General features: G+C 38.6%; 1 protein-coding gene across 1 annotated transcript in view; it reads left to right on the top strand.

Annotated features, from left to right (window-relative positions):
- Positions 1 to 10017: 10017 nt before the first annotated feature.
- Pde1c (phosphodiesterase 1C) overlaps positions 10018 to 26431 on the top strand; it is a 92268-nt gene continuing 75854 nt past the window's right edge. The window contains exons 1-5 of the mRNA XM_032906437.1: positions 10018 to 10124; positions 11450 to 11632; positions 12560 to 12626; positions 17513 to 17629; positions 19740 to 19880. Of these exons, the coding sequence (XP_032762328.1) occupies positions 11547 to 11632; positions 12560 to 12626; positions 17513 to 17629; positions 19740 to 19880 (411 nt within the window). The 5' untranslated portion in view covers positions 10018 to 10124; positions 11450 to 11546. The remainder of the gene's footprint in view (positions 10125 to 11449; positions 11633 to 12559; positions 12627 to 17512; positions 17630 to 19739; positions 19881 to 26431) is intronic.

Genomic DNA, 26431 nt, shown 5'->3' on the forward strand with positions numbered 1-26431 from the left:
TGTATCCCCAACTGACAATCATTGCCACACATTATGTAGCTAGCAGGACAGAATTCTTGTGATCTTCCTGGGTGATGAGACTTGACTTTAGCATCTCTGGGTAGCCATATCAGAATGATGCAATTCTGGCTGAACGAAGAGTACTCAGGCTCGGGAAACAAGTGCTATGGGGCTGGATTGACTCAGAAAATAGGAGAGACCTTTGGATTTGTTACACCATTGAGTGGTCATGCAAACTTCTCTCCTCATTTCTGTCCATTACACCTTGTAGGATGTTTTCACTGCTAATTGTGTCTCTCTCTGATCATGTGGCATGGTCATCAGCAGAGAAGTTCCAAAAGAACAGTGATCAGAGAGGAATAGCTTCTTTAGGATCTGCTCCGTCCCCATCAGTCCTTAGCACTCCAGGCTGGATCCCAGATGATGCTTTCTGCAATCTTGGTTGTCTTTTTGTTGGGTTGTTTGGTTGGTTGGTTGGTTTTCTTTCTCCTTTTTTTTCCTTTCGTTCACTCTCTGGAAGAACGATGGTTAGAGAAGTGTATTTCGTTAGTGTCATCTCTTAGTAAAATATCTAGACCAAACCTAAGAAATACAGTTTCCTTCAGGGAAGGTGATTCTGCCATATTTGGGCAATTTGCCTTACAAGACAAAGCAAAATAAAAATCAATGGTTTTCTTTAAACAAATGTGTGAGTTCAGTGGAAGTAGAAACAGCCAAAGGACAAACTTTCTTTCCTACTTTGTCTTGCTCAGGTGAAGACAGCTTTTGACTTTGATGATAATTTCTGCTGTTGGGCTCATTATCTGGTCACGTGTTAGCCTCAAGTTTGCCTTTAGTTTCTTTATGCTAACTTGCTCCATTTCATGAGGAAGATAAGGTTGCCATTCACTGTTAGAGGTTCTCCTGTTTGAATATTCTCATTCAAGTTGCACATCTCCTTCTGGATACTGAATTATCTGCAAGCTACAAGTTTTGATATGCCATATGTTCATTTTTTACCTATTAAAGTAATAAATATGTTTATGTATCTCAAAAGATTAGAATATTCCTAGTCATTTTATTTTGCCGTTTTTTAAACATTGGCAACTTGGCAAAATGTATCACAAAAATGTTCAGATTTTCTCTGTGGTACAGCAGAGATCAGGTCTGATTCCATATTTCACAGGGCTTAGAAGAAAGGCACGTTCCTCTAGAGGAGCTACAGGGTATTGGTGTTGTATCTATCGTGTAAAGACATTTGAAATATGTTGTAGTTTTGTGATGTTTTTCTAATTGTCAAACTGTGTAGACATATGTAAAAGTAGCAATGGATTCTTTGCTTAACTGGCAAACTCACTGGAGTCCAGCAACCTGTGGAAAAGTTATTTGTGTGCTTCTGGTTTGCTTGTGGATTAAATAGTAAAGGCAGAGATTATCATACCTATTAATATGTAAATGTTATATAGAATCTGCATGGTTGTTCTTTAAGAAGTAACAAGGAAATGGTCTGCATATTTAGTAACGGTGCATGGCTTTTCCTATTCACACACACAATCAGTGCCCATGCAGAACTAGCTGTGCACTAAGCATTGCGCCCCTCCAGTCTAATGCTACATAGACTGATCTTTCTAATTTATCAAGCTTCTCCTGCTACCCAGCTTCTCCTTGAATAAATGTCCATCATTAATGTTGCCAGAGAAAGCTGGGTTGCAGTATTTGGTATGTTGAACTCACTATGGTTCCATTTCTGACTTCTACAATTTCGTCTCTGCATATGCCCGAGTTCCAGACTCCCATGAAACTTTGTAAACAAATGACCCTTTCAGGCTGCTGTCCCAGGATAAAGTCGGCCATCTTTCCATCCCATCTTGTGTCCCTGGTTGGTCTATCATGAACCACGTGAAGTCTACATGGCACCTTTGATTGGCCTTTTCTGTGGAAGCTGTTGCTTGATGGATATCCCTCTCCTGTCTTAGCTCATCATACCTTGTGTTTACAGGCCTCACTCTTGAGAGCCAATAATCTCCCTGACATTGCTCATGCTTGGAAGGAGATGTATTCCCCTCTGTTTCTGGGCTTCCTGTATCTGCACAGAGAAAGCACTTTCTGAGGTAATGCTAAATGTTGGATCAATGGCTGCAGTAATCCATTCCCTGATCAGTTCCCAACCAACTGTGAAAAACAAACAACTCACTGAAAAACGGTAATCCCGGATGGTACTATCAGATGGCACAAGTATAAGTTCAAGAAAGTACTGGTGCTCTTAAGAGAAGCCATTGTATTTCCACAACACTTAGGTAAGTGCCAGGGTTTTATTCTATAGTGGAATTAAGCTGTAAACCCTCTTGCTTTTGGGCAGTGCGTTATTGGGTTGGAGGTGTTTCAGTGGAGAAGCACAAGGGAGAACCATGCCTAATCCTCCTCATGCAGGTTGTTTTAATTGTTGAAGTCTTGCTTCAGGTGAAATCTTCTGGACAAAATTGCAGGACTTGTCTTTGGTGATGGAAGTCTTTTCTTTTAACTCAACTATTGAATTGTAGAAAAAGAGCATTCAGACTTCTTTTCTTCAGTTCTTCCTCCTTCTATATCTTTTTCAAGTAAATTTTACTTGCCTTCATCAATTCTCATGTATCTGAATCATATTAATTGTTCATTCATATAAAAGACATTTCTGTTCTAACAACAAAAACAACTTCTGCTATTGTGTATTGAATTATCAATTCCAGAGAGCATTAGTGAGAAGGTTTATCAGTCAAAATAGGAAATAACATTCAACTCTTTCCAATGAAACTTTCAATTTGTTGCCAACCTGAAGTTTTCAGCATTAAGACCTAAGGGGGCAACACCTGGGTTATTAAGAATTCTGGTAACTTGGGTTCAGCCTGGCACTGTTTCAGATGGGTGACAGCCCCAATGGAGATTTTGAGGCTTCACTTGGCATATACTGTAGACAATATGAAATTTAAAACTCCATAGCATCTACATCATTATAAAGTTAGGAAATGAAAGAACCATTGATCATGTGTTCTCCTAGGGTTTATACTAATAGTGCTCATACTGAGTACCGGACAAGCAGCTGTGACTATTCTTTGTGGAAGCCAGTTTTCTCAGAAGTCCCCAAACCTAGTGCAGATTCCAAAGGTACACATTCTTATTATATCTGAGCCCCCCTATCTTTATGCATTGTGCATACTGTCCATGTCAGGGGACTTTGGTCCTATAATTCGCCCTGAACTTGAATGTGTACAGAGCTGAGCAGATGCCACAGGTCATCGAATGCTTTGTGGAAAGCAGGTGACAGCCTGCAGGGGGTTTGTGAGAAGAAACGAACAACTCATCTGAAGATGCACAGGCTCATCCTTGGCGAACTGGTGCGCAGCCTCGTGGAGGCACTGTGCCAAGGCTTGAAAAGAGAAATGCTTCCTAAAATGGTGTTGCAGGCTCATTCTGGAACTCTTACTGGCAGCCACAGTGACAGAAATGGATGGAGTGCTGGAAACTATGAACGCTGGTAGACTATGTTATTGTACATTTTCTTGCCCTCCTTCCCTCTCTCCTTCCCATCCCCATTCTCTGGCCCCTCCCTCCCTTTAACATTTAAGATTCATTTGGAAATCATACAATGAATTCTCCTTAAACCTAAGCTCATCATTTCTAGCACTAATGAAATTTAAATAGTCTTTTCTCTGGTTTTTTTACGGTACCTAAGAAACATGGTATTTTTATTCCATGGAATTATATAATAATAAGAAAAAGTAAATAATGAAAAATTGGAATTTTCATCACCTAAAATATGCCTCCACCACTTACAATCAATACAGAGCAATTTCATCATTTCTATCTTCAGTTTTCTTAGTTCTGCTTCTTTTAATCTTTCAATGAATTTGGAGTCATGTGCATATGGTTTTACATACCAAATCTTTTACATATAACACAATAGTTAAGTCATATATATATATATATATATATATATATATATATGCTTCTACTTATTCTTTTGTCTTCTTTTAATGGAGAAGATTTTAACAAAAAATTCTCCAGAGAGGAATTCAGCAAAAAAGGGCAAAAATGATTAACATGCTGATTTTGCACAAGACCATAGCTTTTTCTTTTCCTTTTCTTTTCTTTCCTTTTTTCTCTATTCTTTCTTCCGTTTTTTCTGCCTCACTTAAAATTTCTCCATTTTAAGTTAAATTATTTTTATTTTATGTGTATGAATGTTTGCCTATATGTATTTATGTGTGCACCATATGTCTGATGCCTGTTCTGGAGTTGGAGTTACAGGCTGTGGTAAGCTGCCTTATGTGTGTGCACCAGAAACCCAAATCAGGGTGTCTGTCTACAAGAGCAGCCAGTTCTTAACCATGAAGCTACCTGTCCAGACCCAAGTTAAATTGTTTTTATACAATATATTTGAATAGTTTCTTTTCCACTCACCTGACTACTCCTAGATCCCTCTGCTCCTCAACTACCTTTTTATTTTCTCTCTCTTTAAAACCACAACAAAAAGAGATAAAACCACAAAAATGAAAAACAAAACAATTTAGCAAAAAAGTAAAAATACAAAATGCTCTGTTTCTCTCTCTCTCTCTCTCTCTCTCTCTCTCTCTCACACACACACACACACACACACACACACACCACACATACAGAGAGAGAGAGAGAGACAGAGACAGAGACAGAGACAGAGAAACAGAGAGAGACAGAGAAACAGAGAGAGACAGAGAAAGAGAGAGACACAGAGAGAATTTATGTTTACCAACTATTCCTGGACATTTCCTTAAGTGTGGTTAATATACCCAATGAGATTCTATTTAATAACTGACTTTCCCTTTGTAACATGTATCAATTACTAGTAATTTTTTGGTTAGAGGTAGGACCTTGTATCCAATTCTCATTCTCAGTATTGGGGCTACATTTGGAGTGAACCTGTGCAGACCTCATGCTTGGGGCCCCAGTCTTTGTGAATTCTTATGTGTGTCAGTTCTGTTGTGTCTGGAGGACTCTGGTTTCTTGGGGTTGTCTGTCACTTTGGACTCTAAAAATCTTTCCTCCTCCTTTCTGGCATAGGTTCCCTAAGCCTTGGATGGGAGAGGCGGGGGGGGGGTGTTGATAAAGACATCTCATTTAGGACTCAGTGCTCCCAAGTTCCCTACTCTTTGTACACTGTCAAGTTGTGGGTCTTTGGGTTAATCCTCCATCTGCTGTAAAAAGAAAGCAAGGGTTGAGTGATACACTGATCTATGGGTATAACAATATGTCACTGGTAGTCATTTTATTGCTTTGTTACTTTAGCAGAATATCGGTAGTAGATTTTCCCCTGGAGATCATGAGCTGTCTACTCTCAGGTTCTTGGCAACTTTGGAGGTGTCAGGTATGTGTTCCTCTAATGGAGTGGGCCTTAAATCCAACAAAAGGTGGCTGGTCGCTCCTATAACATTTGTGCCACTAGTGCACCGATACATCGTGCAGGCAGGTTGCTATCATAATTCTCTGCATTTGTAGATTTGTGATATTGATGATTACATATATATAAGCTTCTACAGTTTTCATGTTTCCATATGGTTTTTTCTTTTGAAAAGGCCTTCACGTCAGCCGTCCTTCTCCACACTTCCTTCTTTACATTTCCCTACCATTCACCTCCTCATTTCATCCTTCTACTCTAGTTACTGCTTTACCTCTCAGTAGAACCACACTCCATTTCCTCTTCCTTAGGAAACTCCCTACTCCCTACTGGTCCCTTACTATATGCCTAATCTCTCTGGTCATTTGGATTGTAGCACCCATATAGGAAGCTTAAAAGTCAACATCTATGTAGAAGAGAAAACATACAATTTTGACACAATTTTGGGGTCTAAGTTATGTCTCACTCAGGATGGTTTTTACCCAGCTCATCCATTTACCTACACATTTCATAATTTTATTTTCTTACCAGCAGAACAATATTTCATTGTATAAATGCCTCACATATTTTCCCTCCATTGACCAGCAAATGGTCTGGATATGAGTCTCTCTTAACATACAGGCTACCACTTAAAATGAGACCTGGCCCTTAGCCTCTTTGTGAAATGAAGTTGCATGAAAAAAAAAATGTACAGATACACTTTACTAGGAAAAACATAGGAAGCTATCCAATCCCTCCTGCACCAATTTTAATGAAATTCCTAACTCTGATTACAAAGATGATGTAAATAAAATGGAGGTATGGAGGATTCCAGCTACTTTTGAGGCATCCCAAAATGAAGAAGATTCAGATCTAGGGGAAACCTACATTATGGGTGACAGGAAAAGGTCTTTATCCTAAACAACTTTATTACTTTTTTGAGACTAATGGCTACTAGTTGTTTAGCAGTGGAGAAGCTACTTTGAAGCTATTTTATCTGAGAATTGGTAACACATTTTAAGTGAGAAGGATACTGAGGTAGAGGGAAGTGGGCTGAGGGTCACTGGATCAGCAGCCCTGTCATACTATGCCCCTGCTCAACACTGTAAGAGTCAGGCTGCCTGAGGCTCCAGCGGCTGTCTACCCTGAGTGTGCTAGCCATTTCTTTCAACAAACAGCTCCCCCCCCAAAAAAAAAAACTACTCTTATTGTCTTTTCTGTTGTCATGGTTTTTCTTTTAAATTCTTTTTCTCTCAGTATGCTCACTTTTTAACATCAATTTCTCTCTACAAATCTATGCTTTCCTGAACTTTCTTGAGTTCCTAGCAGATGCTCCCTTGGCAAACTTCCTTGGCAGTGAGCTCCTCCTCTGTATTCTGTGTGCCATCGACAAAGCTTCATTGCTGACTCTTACTATGGATATTCTTGTGTTGTTTATCATCATCTCTATACAAAGACAGATGAATATAGATGGATGATGTTTTTCAAACTAGGGGGTCATGCCAGGACCCCATGTTCTCCGCCAGGACACATCTTCAGTCTAGCTTAGAAACTAGACAGATGGGAAGATGTAAATATTTGTACCTTTTCGAGTTCTAGAAGTACATTGTATGTGAATTCTTCCCTGTCCCCTGCATTGCTGACTTCCTGCTGACCAAGATACAGAAGCTTGGGGCTTCCCATGCTGTGGAATGTGCCTGAGGGGAGATTCTGAGTGCTCCCTTCTCTCAGGTGAAGTGTGACTTCTGCTGGGACCTGTTTTCCATGGCAGGGCACCAGAGGCTCCTCATCACTTGAGTCTCTTGATATTGAGCTTTCCTGGAAGAAGGAGTAGTTGAATGTAGTTGAATAGGTGACAGTCTCTCTGACAGTCATTTCAGTTGTCTTCTGACTAGAAGGTGTTAGCTCGCAAGGATCGCACAGGTGGGTCTTTAATAGGAAGGGGAACTTGTTTACGGTTGCTCACTTTCTGTTTCATTATCCTGTTTGGAGCTTCTCTTTCATTGGTTGATTCTAAAGAAGCCATCTTCTTGGTAAAGTTTGTACTTAAATCCAGGTCCCACATGTATCCAGAAGCCGTTTAACCTGCGATGACAAGCAACTGTGTTGCAGAGCACTTTCCAGAGTGTACCTTAAAGCTGCTTGTTTCTCTTTCTGGAAGTATACGAATTACCTCATGTTGCACTCTTCCACAAAATGTACAACAGTCCTTCTACACGAGTATATGGATGGCTTCAATTATACCACATTGTCCTCAAAACAATTAATGCCGCTGTAAAATTGCTTTCTGGTATGTGACAGGGTAGAAGCCTAAAGCTAGGTTGAACGTTTGCTACTTTTTGTTATCACTATTATCATCATTAATTATTTTTCCTCTTCTTTTTGTTTTATTTTATTTGCATTGGTATTTTGCCTGCATTCATGTCGGTGTGAAGATGTTGAATCCCCAGAGGTACAGAGGGTAGTAAGCTGCCGTGTGAGTGTTGAGAATTGAACCCAACCCCTCTGGAAGAACAGTCAGTGCTTTAACCACTGAGTCTCCTCCCCAGCCCTGAAGTTTTGCTACTTTTAAAGCAATATGTTTTCTTTTCTCAAACCTTTCCCAGTTTTTTCTTCTTATTCTTTGGAATATAATTAATTGTGAATGTTGGATCTTTTTTTCTTTTCTTTTTTTTTTTTTTTTTGGTTTGGTTTTGCTTGATCTGTTCTTACTTGTCTGGTTTTCTTTAGCCTATAAGTGTTTTTATTTTGATTACAGCTGCTCTCTATTTAATCCTGAAACTCTTATTAGAAGGTGGCACCTTCTGGTTTTACTTTATTAGTCATAGTTCCTCTCATTTTCCCCCATTTTTATCCCTTGCTCTTAGGTTTTAAGGATTAGATGGGTCCCAACAAAACATTTATGCTGGTTTTCTGGTAGAATCTCCAAGACAAGGCAAAATGTTTTTAAAGTTTGGATTTTTTCTCAATTTACTTTTCCAGCTCAGAGCCCAAATAGTTTCTCCATGTCTGAGCTCCAGAGAGAGAATCAGTGTTGGAAGCAGGCTTAGCTGGGAATGTAGTTTGCTTATGAGTGTCGGATCTTAGTAAAAAGTAGCTAGGCTCCTTGATGAAATCTCTCTGTTCCTCGGCAGACAGGATGTCCACTGAATGTGAATGATGGGCAGATGCCAATATCTTGTCTTAAGCTAACTGTCCAGTGTCCTTCCTAGCGCTTTTCACAAGTGTAGCTCACAAGGCTGATGGTCATCTTCAGACTCATAGGGACTTCCACAGACTTATCTCTGTGTGTTAGACACTGCCAGTCAGTACAATAGAGACTACTGTCAAATCTTATCTGGATTCTACACTATTGACATTCTTGTGAGACTTAATACTTGGAGAACCAATTCTTTTGCCTACTTTTCAGGGATCAAGGTAGAAATTTTTCCTCAAAATTTTTGAGTCAATTTTATAAATATCTGGAGAAGAATAGTGTACAAGTTGCCAGGTTCTAGGGTGTTGGAATAGCCAAATGTCCTAAGTTTCCAGATTCAAGAGAAAACCTTGTCAAGTAATCTACCTAGTCTGTCCTGAAAATGCAAACTTGTGGACGCTTTGATATCAGACAGGTGAGGCAGACTGTGTAAACCCACATGCAACAGAGACATGACATGATCTTTAGTGTTCTGGGGAGAATTTTCATGTCTGGTTACCTGTGATGTCCAGGACCTTTGACTAACAGTGGTGACAGTAATTATATCAATAGCATCATACAGAATTATCTATATTATATTTGATCTTTATATCAACTTCCAAGTCTTGTTGTGTGGTGTTCTATTTTATAATCCTCAGGGATGTTGCCTGGCTTACCTGACGTGCAGTGTACACTTTGTAAAGCAAAACTCAAGTCCATATTTGACATTCGGGTCTGTACTGTCTGCTCTCATACCATTGGTTCAAAAAACCCTGAAGAGGTGCTTGCTACCACAGCGCTAGTTATCCTGCTTCGGTTGCCTGCAGGCATTTTGTTGCTATTACCCATACTGCCCTTCTGTGTTGCAGTGATTTTTATGCAAGGAGAATATGCTTCTTCATTTCTCTTGGGCCATCTAGATTCCTCAGATTATCAGCCTTCCTCCATTTTGATAGCTCCATTATTACTGTTCTTCTTATGGACATTCTCCCTGTCTACTTGCATCTGTTTCCCATGGCCATCTGTGGCTACAGTGGAACTCTATATCTTCCCATGAGTCTTGTACCATCTGGAGGCTGTAGGGCTATGGTTCTCTGTGGCCACTACTGAGCAAAGTGCCTTCCCAATAGAGACTTGGAGGTGTCTGATGGTGTTTGGTGCTGTTCAGACTTCCCTTTATCATATTAGAGTCTAAAAGAGACCTATCTGAGAAGAAGAAGATTGTCAGTAATTCAGAACCTTCATATTAATGAATGAGTACTACAAAATAGTGGTTGTGGTCACGGCCTGGCTAGAGAACAGTTTTGTTCTTATTTTATTATTTCATAAATTGTTCTTTTATCACTGTTACTTTTAAAATTTCAGATATAGTGGAGTGAAAACAATATCCAAGGCTTTAAAGCATGTGCATTCCTAGTTTTAGAATTATTCTTTGCTTCCTTTATTCTAATAACATCATCTTGTCCCCTGTAGGTTACGGTCTTTGGTCAAGCAATTAGAGCGAGGAGAGGCCTCTGTGGTAGATCTTAAGAAGAATCTGGAATATGCAGCCACAGTGCTTGAGTCTGTATATATTGATGAAACAAGGTAAGTTAGAAGCAATGCTAAGAAAGTAAGTATCAAACAGTCCCATCCCATCCTGTCACCCCCCTCCTCCCACAGCCCTCTCCTGTGCCCGATCTGGGGTATGGTTCAAATCTCTGACTCTGAAACATTAGTTCCAACAAACAGGAAAGAGCTGGAACTATTCTTCCCTCAACTGTGAGAGGACCAACAGAATTTATTGCACAGATGACTGGATGATAAAATGATGTGAGAGTAGATAGGACAGTTCTTAAAGGCTGCTAAGGTTTTCCCTGTTGTTGAGTCCACAGTGATGGCTCAAATGCATGTTTGAATCCACCCTCTGCATTAGCAACTGGAGGTTTCCAGAGCGATTCAATTCCCAGTATCCCTCCTTCAGCAAACATTTCCACTTAAATTGCACAAGTACTACAGCAATTGTAGCCACTGAAATTGATTTTGAAAGAAATAGAACCACTTTCCTATTGGAAACTGTTAAAATGTTGAATGTGAAAGTCTCTCTAGTCAGACTCCTCACTATTTGTGATGTCTCACTTCACTAAACTCCAATCTGCAAGGATTTCATGACAGTTTACACGTTGTTGGGTTTGCTTTTTTAAGGATGTAATTTATTGCTAATTTTAGGAATAAGACACCACAGTCTTTCCCCTTTTACCCAGATGAATACATCTAAACAAACAACAATGATAGAAAGCACCATCATTTTGATGTTTACTTTAACTGCTTATTTCAGTAAGGCTTAAATAGAAGACATTCATTTTTTATTGGTTCTATTATAACTACTTTTGTTCCTTTCTAGTGCTCTGACATCTGAATAAGTCAGGCAATTCAGAAAAGTCTGTTCATAGATGGCTTAATTCACTGGGCTCAAATGAAGAATTGTATTTTTTGGGAAGTTTTCCTTGAATTTCGAAGTTCATGTTTCTATTATATCCTATTGAATTAAAAGGGCATTCATTGATATCAGTTAAAATCATTGCTTCAAAGGACTTGGCTGTTGTAGTTTTCATCTTTAGGGATTTCTCCCAAAACTATCACTGGTCGGGTCTTTTTACACTTTTTTATACTTGTGTTTTTGGAGGACAGACTAGACTCATTCAGTCAAAGAGACCCATCAGTATGAGCAACCTTGCCAAAGCACTGCTGTGTGTACCCCTCCGTGTGTGTGTGTGTGTGTGTGTGTGTGTGTGTGTGTGTGTGTGTGTGTGTGTGTTTGATAATCATGTCTTTGTATCTGCATTTTGGATGGGTAGAGAAAGGCAACCATTTCAAATAGAAAATTCTAGATGATTCAGATTCAGTCTCAGTGCCTTGTGTCTTATTTCTAGGCGCCTGCTGGATACAGAGGATGAACTTAGTGACATTCAGTCAGATGCTGTGCCTTCTGAAGTTCGGGATTGGCTGGCCTCCACCTTCACACGGCAGATGGGGATGATGCTTAGGAGAAGCGATGAGAAGCCCAGGTTCAAGAGCATTGTCCATGCAGTGCAAGCTGGGATATTTGTGGAGAGGTAAAGGTGAAACTCATTGTTACACAAGGGCAAAACCAATAAGAAGAATACTAGGTCCTATAACTGTAAGCTTTCTTTAATGTAATTTTTTAAATTAATTATTTTATTTGTTTACATCCCAAATGTTGCCCCCTTCCAGCCCTGCTCCCAGAGCCTTTAATGTAATTCTGATAACTTTTAAAAACTCAAATTTCTGAGTAGAAACAGATATTTTCATCTCCTTTACATCATATGGACATGTTTTTACCTTTGCTCAAAATTCCCATCTTAAGATTTAGATTAAGTTCAGCCTCATTTTTAAAGTCAGAAGTCATCTGGTGCACAGTTTTTAAATATATAGATAACATCGGAAGAGACCAAGAGTACACTGAGGTCGCTGACCCAGGGAAGATAGTTTACTGAAGGGCTCTGAGTTCCCTGAGTCATAATTTGGTAGCTTTTTGATACTGAATTGTTCCCTACAAGAAATAGAATAATTTCTTCTACCAGACCCTATTACAGTTACACATTTTAGAAGCCCCACAGTGGTAATTTTGAAGTTTACCTGGGACCTTTCCTTGCTTGCTTTAGAGGTTCTGGAGAGAAGCGTTTCTGCTGGGTTGTGCACACTGATCCTTGTTCATCACTGTATACAAGCTGTGCACTACTCCTGCTGTACTACAGCAAGTGCTGCCAGGTCGCATGGTCATTTTAGTGATTTAATGTTTAATATGGGGCACATGAACTTAATTTAATTTTGTTTCCAGTGGCTAGCATGTTTGAGGTTGCCTTCATGTCTTTTAAACTCTTCACTGAGGGTACTTGAGTAAATTTAGAATTTCAAGTTCCTTGGGCCATCAAACTTCCTGGGTGTTTATCCCTTGACATAACGTGTACAACCATTCATTGTAAGCTGTTACATTATATTTCCTCCTTCACCTTTGCCAGAATGTATAGACGGACATCAAACATGGTTGGGTTGAGCTATCCACCGGCTGTAATCGATGCACTGAAGGTAAGACTGATGGGAAGGCCTATGGGTAAGTGGAAACGATAGGTACAGTTACTTTTGTCCTTAGAGAACAATAGAGTTTCCTCTCTGCCCTTTTCTCTTATTCATACCTTAATCTTTCTTTTTTTTTATCTGTTCTAATAGTAGTACTGTGTTCTCAGTCTTTAACTTCCTCATTTTTTCTTCTAAATTAAACTCTGTGTAGATTTTGGTTTTACACAGTGATCTGCCATGGTGAGGTTCACGTAGCAGTAGCCACAGATCAGGCGCATCACAGCAAAACTGTTTAAACTGAGGAAGAAACTTGTTGGTTGTAATTATACCAGTACTTGATTGCCTGCCCCAAGTTTATTGTATAAGATTAAAACCAAAACAACCCAAAAACAAACAAACAAAAATACACAAACAAGACCCAGAAATTTTTAAGAAAAATAAAATCAGAGTTAATCAGAGATTAGAGGTGAGGCTTGAACATGGTGTTCCCAGCACACGGTGCTTTCTTGGAAACATTTCATGATGTGATTGTTTTCTCCAGAGCCCTTGTCCCCCTCTGATATCCTGCTGTTTTCCCAAGACTTGCACTGAGCCAAGCATTCCATGGGAAGTCATTCAAATATGATCTTGGATTAAGGAGACCTGTATGGTAACACTCAACCAGGCTTATGCACCTGACTTCTCTGGACCCCACATAGATGTGTTCCTTGAGGCAGTATGGAGTCAGTGTCAGGGGTCCAAAGTGTTCCTGGTGCACTTAGGTCAGAGGGTGGGGTTGGCTAGGGCACAGTGTCTTGGGCTGGTTGATATTACTTGCTGTTTGCACTTAACACCCATCCATTTGTGCAGCAGTATTGTGGAATTCTGACTTCTAGTATCGTCTTTCTCTAAAACATTCACCAAGTATAATCTGATGATGTTTTCAGAAGATAAATTGCCCACTTGTGGAAAGAGGAGTGATGAGTGCTTCTTAAATAGCTTCGCATAAGAAGCAAGTCTCCTGGGGCCATTCTGATTATATGTTCATGATTTTCCTTCTTGTTTAGAGACACTCACTGGCTGTGTTTATAAGATTCACATCTCTTTTTACTGTCTTCATTTTGTTTTCCTCCACTCAGCTTAAGAGCAAACACCCACATGCTAATGGCCAGCCCATCAGAGTAGCTTATAGTGAAGTTTCCCAGCTCAGCAGCAGAGCCCCTTCATGAGGCCTGTTTCCTAACACCCACAATGCAATTGCATTGATTTTCATAATTGAACTGAAACATTCAACATAACTCTTAGGAGCATTAGAAGCTGATTTAAACCATGATTGGTTCAGACCATGGCTGTGACTCATAACACTCTAATTATGAAACTCAAGCAAAGCGCTAGGTTGTGAGTAAATTTTAACATCTATGACCTGGGTCCTCATTGAGTACTTTGGAGATGTACCCTATGAATCAGAGAATGGATTGATTGGATTTACCAGTGTCATCTATAGGCAGTGCGGTCACATGAAAGGTTGCCAGTGAGATTATTAAGTAGTTCTGCCACCATGTGACACTGGAATTTTTGTCTCTCCCAGGCTGTCTTGTGTAACACTGGGGAAAGTATAACTTTTTCTAGAGTTGGGGGATTTGAGAACTGTGAATTAATACTTTACACGACAGCTTTAATTATTTTAATGGAAGGGTAATTATTGCTAAAGGAAGTGAGTTTGCCACCAAGTTTAAATAGAAACAATCCAACTGAGATCCTTTGGTATGTTCTTTTTAATCTTTATATCAAGTTTGGCTTCCATGAGAGAATCCCCAGTGGTCTTAACCATGATGGTTGGAAGGGTTAGTGAGACAGGAGCACAGAGATGGGATTGCAGGGCCATCTTAGGATATGCTGAGCCTTTCATACTCATCCTTTTCTGATGCCCGAGGTACTGTCCAGGCTACAGCTTCCAGTCTTTGTGATCTCTTATGGGTCTGTGTTATCAAGAGAAAGTCAATATACATCCTTTAACTACCAAAGGAATACCTATGCTGCAATGAGGAAACCAAAACCCTGATGATTTAACTATGGTTTAAACACACATTTGTTTACTATGTCCAAAAGTGGCTGGTATTGTTGTGTTAAAAGCACACAGGATAATGTTTGCACTTATTCACCAGCCAGTATTTTTTTCACAAATAGGAATTTCATGGTGGCAGATAAGGTGTGTGTCCAGTTTAGTTTTTAAATTTACTTCTTTCACCAACACGCTATACCAATTGGAGAAATATGTTATCATATTCCTGGCTCCAGAAGGCCTTTTACTGTTCATGAAATGAGTGTTTTCTCTTGGGTTTCAGCTTAGCTATTGAAGTGTAAGTGGTATTCCATTTCCATGTTCAGTCTCAAAACATGCTTCTGAATACTTTTAAATGAGTCAGGTCTGGGCTCAGAGAATGTCATTGCATAGGATGCCTGTCAGGAGCCATAATGGGACAAGCTAATAACTAGCAGGTGATCATCCTGAGATGGCCTCTCTTGGATTATTATATAATCTGTGACCAGTTTGCCCTTATTAAGCAAGACTGTAAGGGATTCATTTTAAGAAGGATTCCTTCTATTAAAATGCTTTTCCTGTTATTATTAAACACATATAACAATCATTAAGTAATAGCACACCCCTTTGGAGCAGATCTCTTCAGGTCTATGAAGATGTACTGTCTCATAGTGATGGTATATAGACAAATAGATGACTTCTTAAGTCTTAATAATGATCCTATAAGAATTCCTAAAATTATAACAGTGATTATTAAGCTCTTTTATAGTGGAACTGCTATTAAGTCTTTTTATGATAGTCAAAACTGCAGTGAGAACTCTGCCAGTCTCCCAAGTGTCACCAGTTATTTGCTCTTGGTAACTAGACTTTACTTACTCAGAGCACATTCCAAGAGGTTGTAAACAATTAACCAAAGGTCATAAAAAGGGAACTAATGATTTTTATAGGTTCTAGAACAGAGGATAAAATATTGACTGGGTTTATCTAAACAAAACTTCACTGATAACTTAGTTATGGTTTTAAACCTTCAGTGAACCTGTAGATCTGAGACAAGTGATGGATGTTTAGCCAGATAATTACTCCTAATGGATTTGCATGTAAACATTCTCTGTTGTAAACTTCTATTTCGATTTATGATTTGATTTTTTGTGTGAACTTGTGATGAACTTTGTAACATGTGATCAAATATTCTGAAAGATGTTTAAGTGCTGAGGACAAAGAGAAGAGTCAGGACTGGGTTAAGAAGAACTGAGCTGAGCAGATCTGAGCTAAGAAGAACTGATCTGAGAGAGGAACTGAGCTGAGGAGAAGTTTTTAGACAGAACACTTTTTAGAAAGAACGGAGCTCAAGAACTTAGAAGTATAGGCATAGATAGCATTGAGAGAAAAGGCATTGAGAGTAAGAACATTATTGTGGCCTCAGAGCAGGAAGAGAATAATATTAGAAGGAGAATGCAGAGTGGAATAACTTAGAGACTATAGGTAGCATAAGAGAGCAATGTGCAGAATGTGGGGGGAAAGAGGATAAAAAGAAGAAGCTGCAGAGAGCAGAAGGAGCAGGCAGGTTTCTCCTTTCCATGGGACAGAACAAGTCATTTCTTAATAACAAGACAGACTTAGTCTTATTAAAAGGAACAAGCTTTTCTCTTACAAACTTGGGTTTAATTCATTTAGCATTAAAAGGGTAGAAGCTTTTTCTTTCTCTATGCAATAAAGTTTGGAGCTATTTTTCATCCAAAATGAGTGAGTTCTTTCTGCACCAGTGCTTGGTCTTTTGCTCCATATGCATATATAAGTATGAATGTGTGTGTAAGTATGTGATTGTGAGAAAGTATGCATGTGTATGTGTAAGAATGTAGTTGTCAGAATGCATGTAAGCTGATCCCAACTAGGATGAGTGGAAATGTATAAATGCGTATTAATGAATCTGTATATAAACTTATATAAGTTTATGCATATTTGCCTATATAAAAGTTTTTTCTTCTGAAAGCACTATTCACTTCTCTTGGTTCAATAGAAGTTTGTTGCTCCAGACTTCCCCCTAACCTGACAAGCAAGAGTTATAGGGACAAAAAGGGAAAGTCTCTACCAATTAATCCTTTCCTTTATCTCCTGATGTTTTAAAAAGAGGTGCTAAGTGCTAGGGCCTGCAGTTTCTGGCCTCAGAGGAACACAGAAGATGGGTCAGCTACAATAGCTTAGCATAGTAAAGTAGGCATAGATAAGTAAATCAGCTACAATAGCATAGTAACTTAGACTTAGATAAGTAAATTTTTTATTATTATACAGCAACCCTAAATATCTCATAAGACAAAGTCTTATCCTCTGCTGACTCTCTTTCCCCTCTGCTGCCTCAAGAAGAACCAACAAGAAAGAAGACCCCCACCAGGGTGGACCCCCAGCAGATGGTAGTGGAATGGAGAGAGTTAAAATGAGTTGTATGCCCTAGCTAGTTTGAACTCAGACTGGTGGCTAATGGGATTGAATGAAGGAGTCTGAGAGGAAGCCTTGGTTTGAAAGGTGTATGTGTCTTTTCCTACTTGTATCCCAAGTATCTGCTTCCAATAGGCTTTGAGGAACTAGGTAACTGTCCATTTTCTCATCTGTACAATGTAACTACTAATACCACCTAAGAAGTGTTTGATAAATTACTTATTTTTTGCCAGTCATAATGCCTGTCAATATTTCTGTAGATAGTAAATGTCTTTGATATTTTTAACAGTGAACGTTACCACACTAGAAAGCAACTGAGAGACTTTAGAGTCTTGAGCTGTTTAATTGTAAGTGTGGGCTATAGAAGCTCTCTACCATGGATCAATTAGCAGTTCATAGGTGATGTGAACTAATAGTGCTTTCTCCCTGCTCTGTCCTGCAGGATGTGGACACATGGTCCTTCGATGTCTTTTCCCTCAATGAGGCCAGTGGAGATCATGCTTTGAAGTTCATTTTCTATGAATTACTCACACGTTATGACTTGATCAGCCGTTTTAAGGTCAGCACCTCATTGAAAAGATAAACTGCATGTGCATGTCCATCCTTATGTGACTTCAATGTCAAGATGAAGGAAATCCCTCTAAGTAGATAGGAAATTGCTATGGGCAACTGTGGACATGATTCTGGTGGGACTGTGGTTTCTTATTTCTGGAGGTCTCTTTCCTTTGCATACTGACTGGTGAATCTTGCTGAAGGCAGAGACTGGAGACCCATCTTCTTAGAAGTAGTGCCTGCAGTAGCCGAGTCTCCCATAGGTGCTGCCTACCAATCTCATTTCATAATAATTATGTGCACTACTGATCTGTCTTAGCAGAAAAATAGCAATGGAGACAGAGTAAGTTCAACAGCTTCTATAAACTTTCCCCCACCTCATGCCTCATTCACACAAAACTCCCACTTATCATCCATGCCAGAGCACTGGGATTTCCCAACCACCCATGCTTCAGATTAATTCCTTGCTTTAAATAAGGAGAATAAATCATCTCCAGGGTCAGCCCCTCAGCCACCACACTGCACACTGTACACTGCAGCAATCAGGCCAGAACCTCAAGGGAACCCTTATCCAATTGATTTTCTCAGACTCCAATCATTGTGTGGCTGTGTCTCTGGAAAATGCAGGTTGTTTTATGCACAAATGTTGATCTGTGGACAGAAAATATCTATCACTTTCTTAAGGGCTGTATTGAAGCATGTGCTTTCTACATACCAAAAATAACTTACATCAGTGTTGTTTGTCCTACCTTGTGCCTACATAAGAAGCCTTCAAGAAAACATAGGTACTGGGGACATTTTTCTCAGAATAAAGGCTGTATGTACACCCATGCTTAGCTTCACACTGGTTCATAGATTCCCCACAACATCCAAAGGCCCCAGGTTCCCTGGATCTTTAGTTTGAACAACAATAAACAGTGCTTACTTACTTTAGTTTCATAAGAAAGGATCTTGCAAAATAATCCTAGCTGGCTTTGAACTTGTAGCAATCCTCTTTTCTCTTCCCTGGGAATTCTATAACAAAAGGGCATAGTTGAATTTTTAAAAATCCCCTGATGGACAGAATGTGAGAGACTCATTATGGTTATTATAGTTGAATTGTCTTAGCTTTTCTTTTGAATCTTGTTAGTCTCTAGGGACATAGATTCTCCCCTTAACCTGCAGCCTTGGACTAGGGATTTTATCTCAGTTCATAGCAATAATCTCACAACTAACATGCTAAATATTTAGAGGGCCCTCTTATTTGTATGTAAAGTGGGAAATATATTTCATATATTTGATCTTGTAAGGCAATCAAGGCAGTTGAAAATATTGTTCTGATACACTGATAGTTCTGAGAAAACATGCACATCTCTATGTCTTAAGAAAAATATGTAGCATACTTAATTCACTTGTTAGAAAACATAAAGGATACAAAAAATTAGGTTGTAAAATGATTGTGAAACAGATGTAAGCTGTCACTGGTGTAATTTCTTCAAAGCCGTGCTCTTTAAAAGGTATCATTATGTGCATTTGAAATATGGAGAAACGTGATATGGTAGTCAGTGTGTATGGGAGAGGAACAGGCTATTTTGTTTGTTTTAGTCACCCAATGATCTACATAATGAGTGACTTGCAGTTCAGAATGATACCTTCTGTTGGTGAACTATTACAAATGGTTAAAGATCACATAAGTCACAGTGCTTAGCAGTTCTATTAGTTTCTCCACAGTTTATGACACTGAGGTCCTGCATAACATCTACTCCTTCTTAGGATTGGAGAAAAAGGCTAAAAACAAATAAAGGACAAAGAAATATGGAACTTTAGGAGTCACCCATAATAGGGTTGCATGCATACACATGAAAACCCCCTAGTTTATATTTTAAACAAAATGTATTAAAGATGAATCTATATAGTTCTTTGGCAATTTGTAAGACTGATTGTACTTCACCCAAGGACCTAGTGTTAGACTTCTAAGTATCTAACAGTTTCACCAGAGAATTTTATTAACTATGGAGCATTGTGGCTTCCTCCTGTGATCTACAACAGCCCTCAAAATAAGCAAAGCAGGGACCTTAGTGTTTCTCATAAGATAATCCTGCTGAGTGAAGTGAGTGAAGCTTACTGTTCTCTTTCAGATACCCATTTCTGCACTTGTCTCATTTGTGGAGGCCCTTGAAGTTGGTTACAGCAAGCACAAAAATCCTTACCATAACCTGATGCATGCCGCCGATGTCACACAGACTGTGCATTACCTCCTTTATAAGACGGGAGTAGCAGTAAGTACAGATGGGGACTCATATTTGTGTTGGCGGGTGCTCCAGCTATGATGAGGGTGAGCCCAGAGTGAATCCATTGCCTTGTGAACTCAACATCTCCTGATCACAATGGAGTGTGTTGAGGTGCTCTGCAGTGCTCCTCTGATCCTTATGGAGAGCCTGGGGGTTCTCTGAAGTGTCCCCCTGATCACTCTAGTAACACTTGGGGCTCTCTGTGATGTTCTTACTTGTTCTGGGCCCATTAAAATCGATAATGACCAATTAAAAAATATTTACTAGAACTAAGTACATATTACCACCTATAGAGGTGATCATCTTGAGTTATGACATCTGTCAATTAACAATGATGTTCACTGATTCTGAAATTATATTCAGTAGATTTGTCCACCATTACTCCAACTCATATTTGACTTAAACTATTAGGTCTTTTTCAGAAGCACTCTGGTGATTTACATCTTATGCAGTTTTTAAAGATACGAGTCAATCTTTACTTTGAATCATTTGAAATATTATTATGATTCAACCTTTAAGTTCCTTAGATCAATTCAGATGCCTTTTCTATAATTCATTTTATTAACTGGTTTGTTCAAGTTAATTGTGCTTTTGATTTTTTAACTTTTTATTTTGTTTCTTTACTTCTTCTGCGTGAGTATGAGAGCATTCTAATGCGCTACAATAGGCATGTAGATGTTAGAAAACAGTTTGTAGGAAGCAGTTATCTCTACCTTGCAGAGACCAGAAAAGAAGAAAAAAACATAGCTAATTTTGAATAAACATGCTAGAAAGCAACATAGAAAAAAAAGAAAGGCTCTCACTCTCTCTTCTGCTCTAAAAATAAATAAATAAATAAATAAATAAATAAATAAATAAATAAATAAATAAGAAAAAAAAGAAAGGTTCTGATCAATTTTATGTTCATTTAATTTCCATCAAAGCCCAGATGTTAAAGGAGATGTAAAGAGAAAAAAATTATAACCCAAGTCTTCAGTATATTCACTAGCTAGTAGCAGAAATATACATATAAACAAATCCTTAGAGAAATGTGGGTAAATTAAATAATATACCACACACATGAATAGAAGCATGAGATAATATCTATATGATGGTATAATTATAATATTTATTACTTGTCAAGTATAATTTTATTGTACCATAAGTATATTTTTTACATATATGCTTTCTACCAGTAAGGGTAATTTGATGAAAATTTTAGTTACGTATGGTTCCTATAGTATTATCTTTATAAGTAACCCATAAAATTATTATTATGTAAATGCTACATGCAAATATATATAATTAATCACTATGCAAAATATTTGGAAAATGATTTTTAAATATATTTTTTATGATTTTGAATTGCTGTTGAAAAATTCTAGCATTTGAAATACTCTTATTAAACATCTTCTTTCTGTTCTTTGAAGAAAACAAAAGAGTCATCAGGAAGCACCCTTGTCCTCTGAATCATCCATCCAGCCTACTTTCCTTTCTTTACCTCCATATAAGCCATTGATTATAATGTGCATAGATTTGGTAGTCCAGAGAAAATCCCCAAACAACGAAGAGACTCTAGAAAAAATAATTTGTCGATTCATAGATCACACTGGACAGCAAGGAGATAGAGATAAAGTTTGGAAGTAAAGTCTAGAAGATAATTTGCTAAAGTTAGCAAATCAAAATAAGGCCATAATATCAGAATTATAACATAAAAAGAAGCTAAGATTATGGAAACATGCTTAGAATAGAAGATACAGAAAATTATAGAGCAGCATGAACAACAGAAAGAGAAATTTAAGACTTGGCAATGTGGTCTAGAAGAAACACTAGAATTGAAGACACGGGAAGTTATAGATCAGAATAAGAGACAAAAGATGAAAATGAAAGTGGATAGGTAGGCACTGGGCAGAAATTGCCTATTTCATTTACAGACAAAATACTGTCCACAAAAGGATACACTATACAAAATAGTTGACTGATAATCTCTGCCAAGTCAGAATAATCAGCCCTTCAAACTTTTGTGTTACAAAGGTCTGTCAGATGATCCTGGGTCAGAAGGCTGAAGAGGGATGCTCTTGTGTTTGGCTAACAGGGGATTGTATAGGTAGGCAGTTGTCTCTACAACTTGTCTCAGTTCTGGAAGTCATGTTAGACTTCCTATATTTTCAGATGGTATTGGTCATTCTCTGATTTCTGGTGGAGTTGAAGACGAATTATAGTCTCATAGCCTACCCAGGCTATTTAATATTGAGAAAACATATTTAATTAGATAGTATACAAACTAGCCAGGATATAAAATATTAATTTTCAGCTTTTCTTAAGTTAGGATTAGATAAAAGAGTGTTCTATTTGACAAAAATGATGATCTAGTTGTTAGGTATACCTTATATTTTATAAATTACAGAATGGTAATAGTTTTGCTCAGCTTATACCTGAGAGAAAAGTTCTTTTTTTTTTTAATTAGACAGAAAGGGTGAAATGTGGATTGATGTCTATATGCAGATAAGGGCAGGCACAAGATAAGGCAAGGCCTGTGATTGGGCAGTGAAAAAGAAAGGTGGGGGCAGAGTTTTTGAAAGACAGGAGAAAGGGGAGAAGGAGAGGAGAAATGAAGATGGAGGAAGAGAAGGATGACCCACCCCCATGTGGCTTTAAATCACCACAGGGAGGTATGAAAATCTTATAAGGGATGGATAATTACATGACAATTTGTCTTATCTAGGTGGGCAGTTTACGTCAGTATTAATTGGCTCTGAGTTTATTGACATTTTACAGAGTGAGAGTTTACTGATATAAATCCAACTGATAAATTGTGAGCCTCTAGAGTTTTGATTTTATCAGGTTGCTGGGAACGGGAGCAGAGAGAGAGCCTTGAGTTAAATGGTCTCTGTATGGTACTGGCGTGACCGATTCACCTTGAGAGCTAGATGGATGGCCACTGATGGGCTTAGCCATGGAGGTGGAGAGACCGCATCAGAGAGTAGCAAGAGGTAGTGTGGGATGGAAATTGGGGACTTAGAGAGTTGGGTGAAGATGGTTTGAGAGCTCTGGGCCAAGTTCGACTGAGATGAAAATACCCCACAGGTGCCATGTGACTCATCAGCGCCGGCAATAGCGTGGGTTGATGACTTCTTTTTTAATATTTATCACAACAGCTTTCCATGCATTTCCACATTGAGATTACCTATACAACACCTATAGAAATCATTTTTTTGACTTCTATTTGAATTTATAATGCGTCGAATTTTTGTTTCTGCAGTTTGCACTGGGCCATCTTTTCTCCTGTGAAGTCCTCTCCTCCATCTTAGGAACAGTTTGTTCCCTCTCAGTGAGGATCATCTTAGTGTGACCTGGGTTAATGTGACCATGAGTGCTATATGTTTGGCACATGTCTTCTTAACTTGGGTATATGCAGCAACTAGGAATCTATATGTAACCCCATAAATTCTCATGTGCTGTCTACACCTTTGAGTACACTCAACAAAAATTGAGCTCTGTTTGTGGATCAGTGACCACAAGTCCAGCCCCACTGTTTGGACTTGCACACAGCTTCTGACTCCACTGGTATTGATTCTTGGACTCTTCTATGAACTGACACTAAGTATTCTTCCACTGATCTCTTAGAAAAACTAAAACAAAGAAAAAAGGAAATAGGAAAACCGTCACAGGAATGGCTCTCACAGCTCCTTTAGCATGACACCTTTCAGATGCTGGCTGCACTTTGGATATGCACACAATTGACGGCCTGAGACATTTGTGAATGTGTCAAAATGAAAATAAACAAAGATTTGAACATCTTGATTTCCATGATTTTGTGGTCAAGAGAATGGCAATCTGTTCTCACAGCTCTCTATAGGCCTGTGAACGTAAGACTGTTCAGGCCTGACAAGCAGCTACAACCTAATACACAGATGCCTTTTCTGTACAGTGGCTCAGTTAGTAGCTCACTGAATTAAATTTGGAACACAGTGGAAGGAGTGGGCCTTGGGGCTAGATATTCTAGACATAAATCCCTGCTTAAAAAAAAATCCCTGCTTAATGGCTATTAGATATTATGACCAGTGATAAAACACTTGAGTCTGTGTACGCAGATTTCCTCCTTTCTGAAATGTGAGAAAGATTTTACCTTAAAGACGGCTACAAATAAAGTATCAAAAATATTGAGTATTTTATCCATCAATTTAAAATATATTAATACCTGATTATTTTAGAATGTCCCTCAAATCCATTATTATCTTTTAATCTTTATTAAATGGCTCATTTTAAAAAGATACTATTAAGAGGCCATTCCAAAATCAAAGAGAACTTGTTTATTGTGATAACAGAGTTTCTACTCAGACCAACAACCATATGAAATGATAATTTCATGAAAACATGGAGGAAAACAGGTGTCTACACTGAAACAGACTCGCGATGATGAGGACATCAAGAGCAAGAAGCAGAAGACCACACACTAAGTGTGACCTGTGAAGACATGGAACTGATACAGAGATGTCCACACTGCACACTGAGACCCATGGTTAAAAATGTATGATCGTCTATAAAGAGAACTGAAAAGAGAAAACTGTAAAACTCCAAGAGCTCAAATCTAACCTTTAAATGAGTGGAGTAATATGTTGTGCATTAAATAGGAAATCATTATATGATATAGATGGCAATTTTCCTCAAAATAATGGATATTAATCCAATTTTAAAAATTAATGTGTAACTTGATAACCCAAGTCTGAAATTCATATAAAAGGTATATTTGTTATGTAAGATAAGGCAGTTTCAGAAAGAAACTATATATAACAGGAAGGTAGTTCTTATTTTACTAATGCTAACATGTTTGCAAAGCTCTAGAAATCAAATGAGAAAATTAGACATACAATAATGGATTTTCAGTTTCAACCATACACTCAAAGGTTTATTGATCACTTACTGTGGTAAGCTGGCACTTGGTTAAACTACCTTGTGGTGATAATATTAGGTGGTGAGGACTTGGAGAAGTCATGGGATAATAAGGTCAGAGCTCACAGAAGTAGAATTGGTGTCCTTTAAATGGAGACTCAGAATTTGCTTCCTCTTCAATTCTGCCCCCCTTGCTCTTCCATTAGGGGCACAGCTTTGTCCTGCTACATGGTGTGCTATCACCTCTAACCAGCTGTCCAACAGACGTGGGCTCAAACTTTTGAATCCATGACTCAAAATCCACCTTTTTTCTTTCTAAGATGATTTATCTTGGGTACTTGTCACAGTAATGGAAACCTAGCAAAAGTAACTACTGCTCATTGACTTCTTAAATGTTTAGTCAAATAGACCTTAGCATCTACAATAAAATACAGGTTTCTGTAAATCAGTTCTCAGCCTGAGGAAACTGCTCTATCCCTGAAAACTAAGTTTCTTTGGTATTTTATTACGGTTATGGTGGGCCTAGCCAACTAATACAGTGGCACAGCCAAGCTGGCCTCAGGTCTAACTTCTTTTCTTGAAATTTATTCTTTTTTTAAATTTAATGTGTATGAATGTTTGACTGCTTATACATACACACACCAAGTGCAGACCTGGTACCCATGTATGCCCATTTAGTAAAAGGTCTCATATTTCCTGGAACCAGAGTAATAGGGGAACTCTGAGCTGTCATGTGGGTGCTGGGAACAGAATCCAGGTCCTCTGCAAAAGTAGCAAGTTCTCTTTATCAATGAGCTGATCTCTCTGTCGCCCCTGGGTCTGACGTCTATGGTCAGGCATTGAAGTATTAGGCCATAATTCTCCAGTTATCTTTAAGGAAAGAGAACTCCTCATATGTCCTAATCCTCATGGGTGTGTACTAGAAGGTAATGTAGTGCAGGTTGAAGCCGAAGCTAACTAGTGCTCTGAGCTCATCTCGTCAGCATATTCTTATATTGATCATGCACAGTTTCCCACAGCATATCAATATGAATCAAACAGTTACAGAAAGACTCTGAAACATTTATGCTAATATGAGTTAACACTAATGTGCATCAATGGTGTCACATCCAACGATGTACTGTGCTTATTTATTTGCAATGTATGTATGTATGTATGTATGTATGTATGTATGTATGTATGTATTCACACGTGCATGTGCAGGGACATGTGTGTGTGTATGGGCAGACAAAAGACAGAAGACAACCTCAGATGTTCTTCATTGGGTCCTGTATACGTTGTCTTTGCGACAGAATCTCCTGTTGACGATTAGGATAAATTGACTGGCCAGTGAGCCCCAGGGCTCTGTCTCTTTTCATCTCTCTAGGCTTGGGATTACAAGCACCATACATGGCTTTTCTTGTGGTGCTGGGAACAGAACTCCGGCCTTTGTGTTTATATTACAAACACTTTATCTGCTTGTCCTTCTATGACCTACTGCTTGCTTCTTGCCTCTCTCTCTCTCTCTCTCTCTCTCTCTCTCTCTCTCTCTCTCTCTCTCTCTCCTCTCTTTCAGTATTGGTTTGTGAAGGTACAAATAGAACAATAATGTAAAAACAGAAGCTGCTGCTCATACAGCAGAATCACAACTTAGAGTAATATATCCTGCAGAAGTGGAAATTGACCCA

The sequence above is a fragment of the Rattus rattus genome, chromosome 6, assembly GCF_011064425.1.
Source record: "Rattus rattus isolate New Zealand chromosome 6, Rrattus_CSIRO_v1, whole genome shotgun sequence".
Lineage (NCBI taxonomy): Eukaryota > Metazoa > Chordata > Mammalia > Rodentia > Muridae > Rattus > Rattus rattus.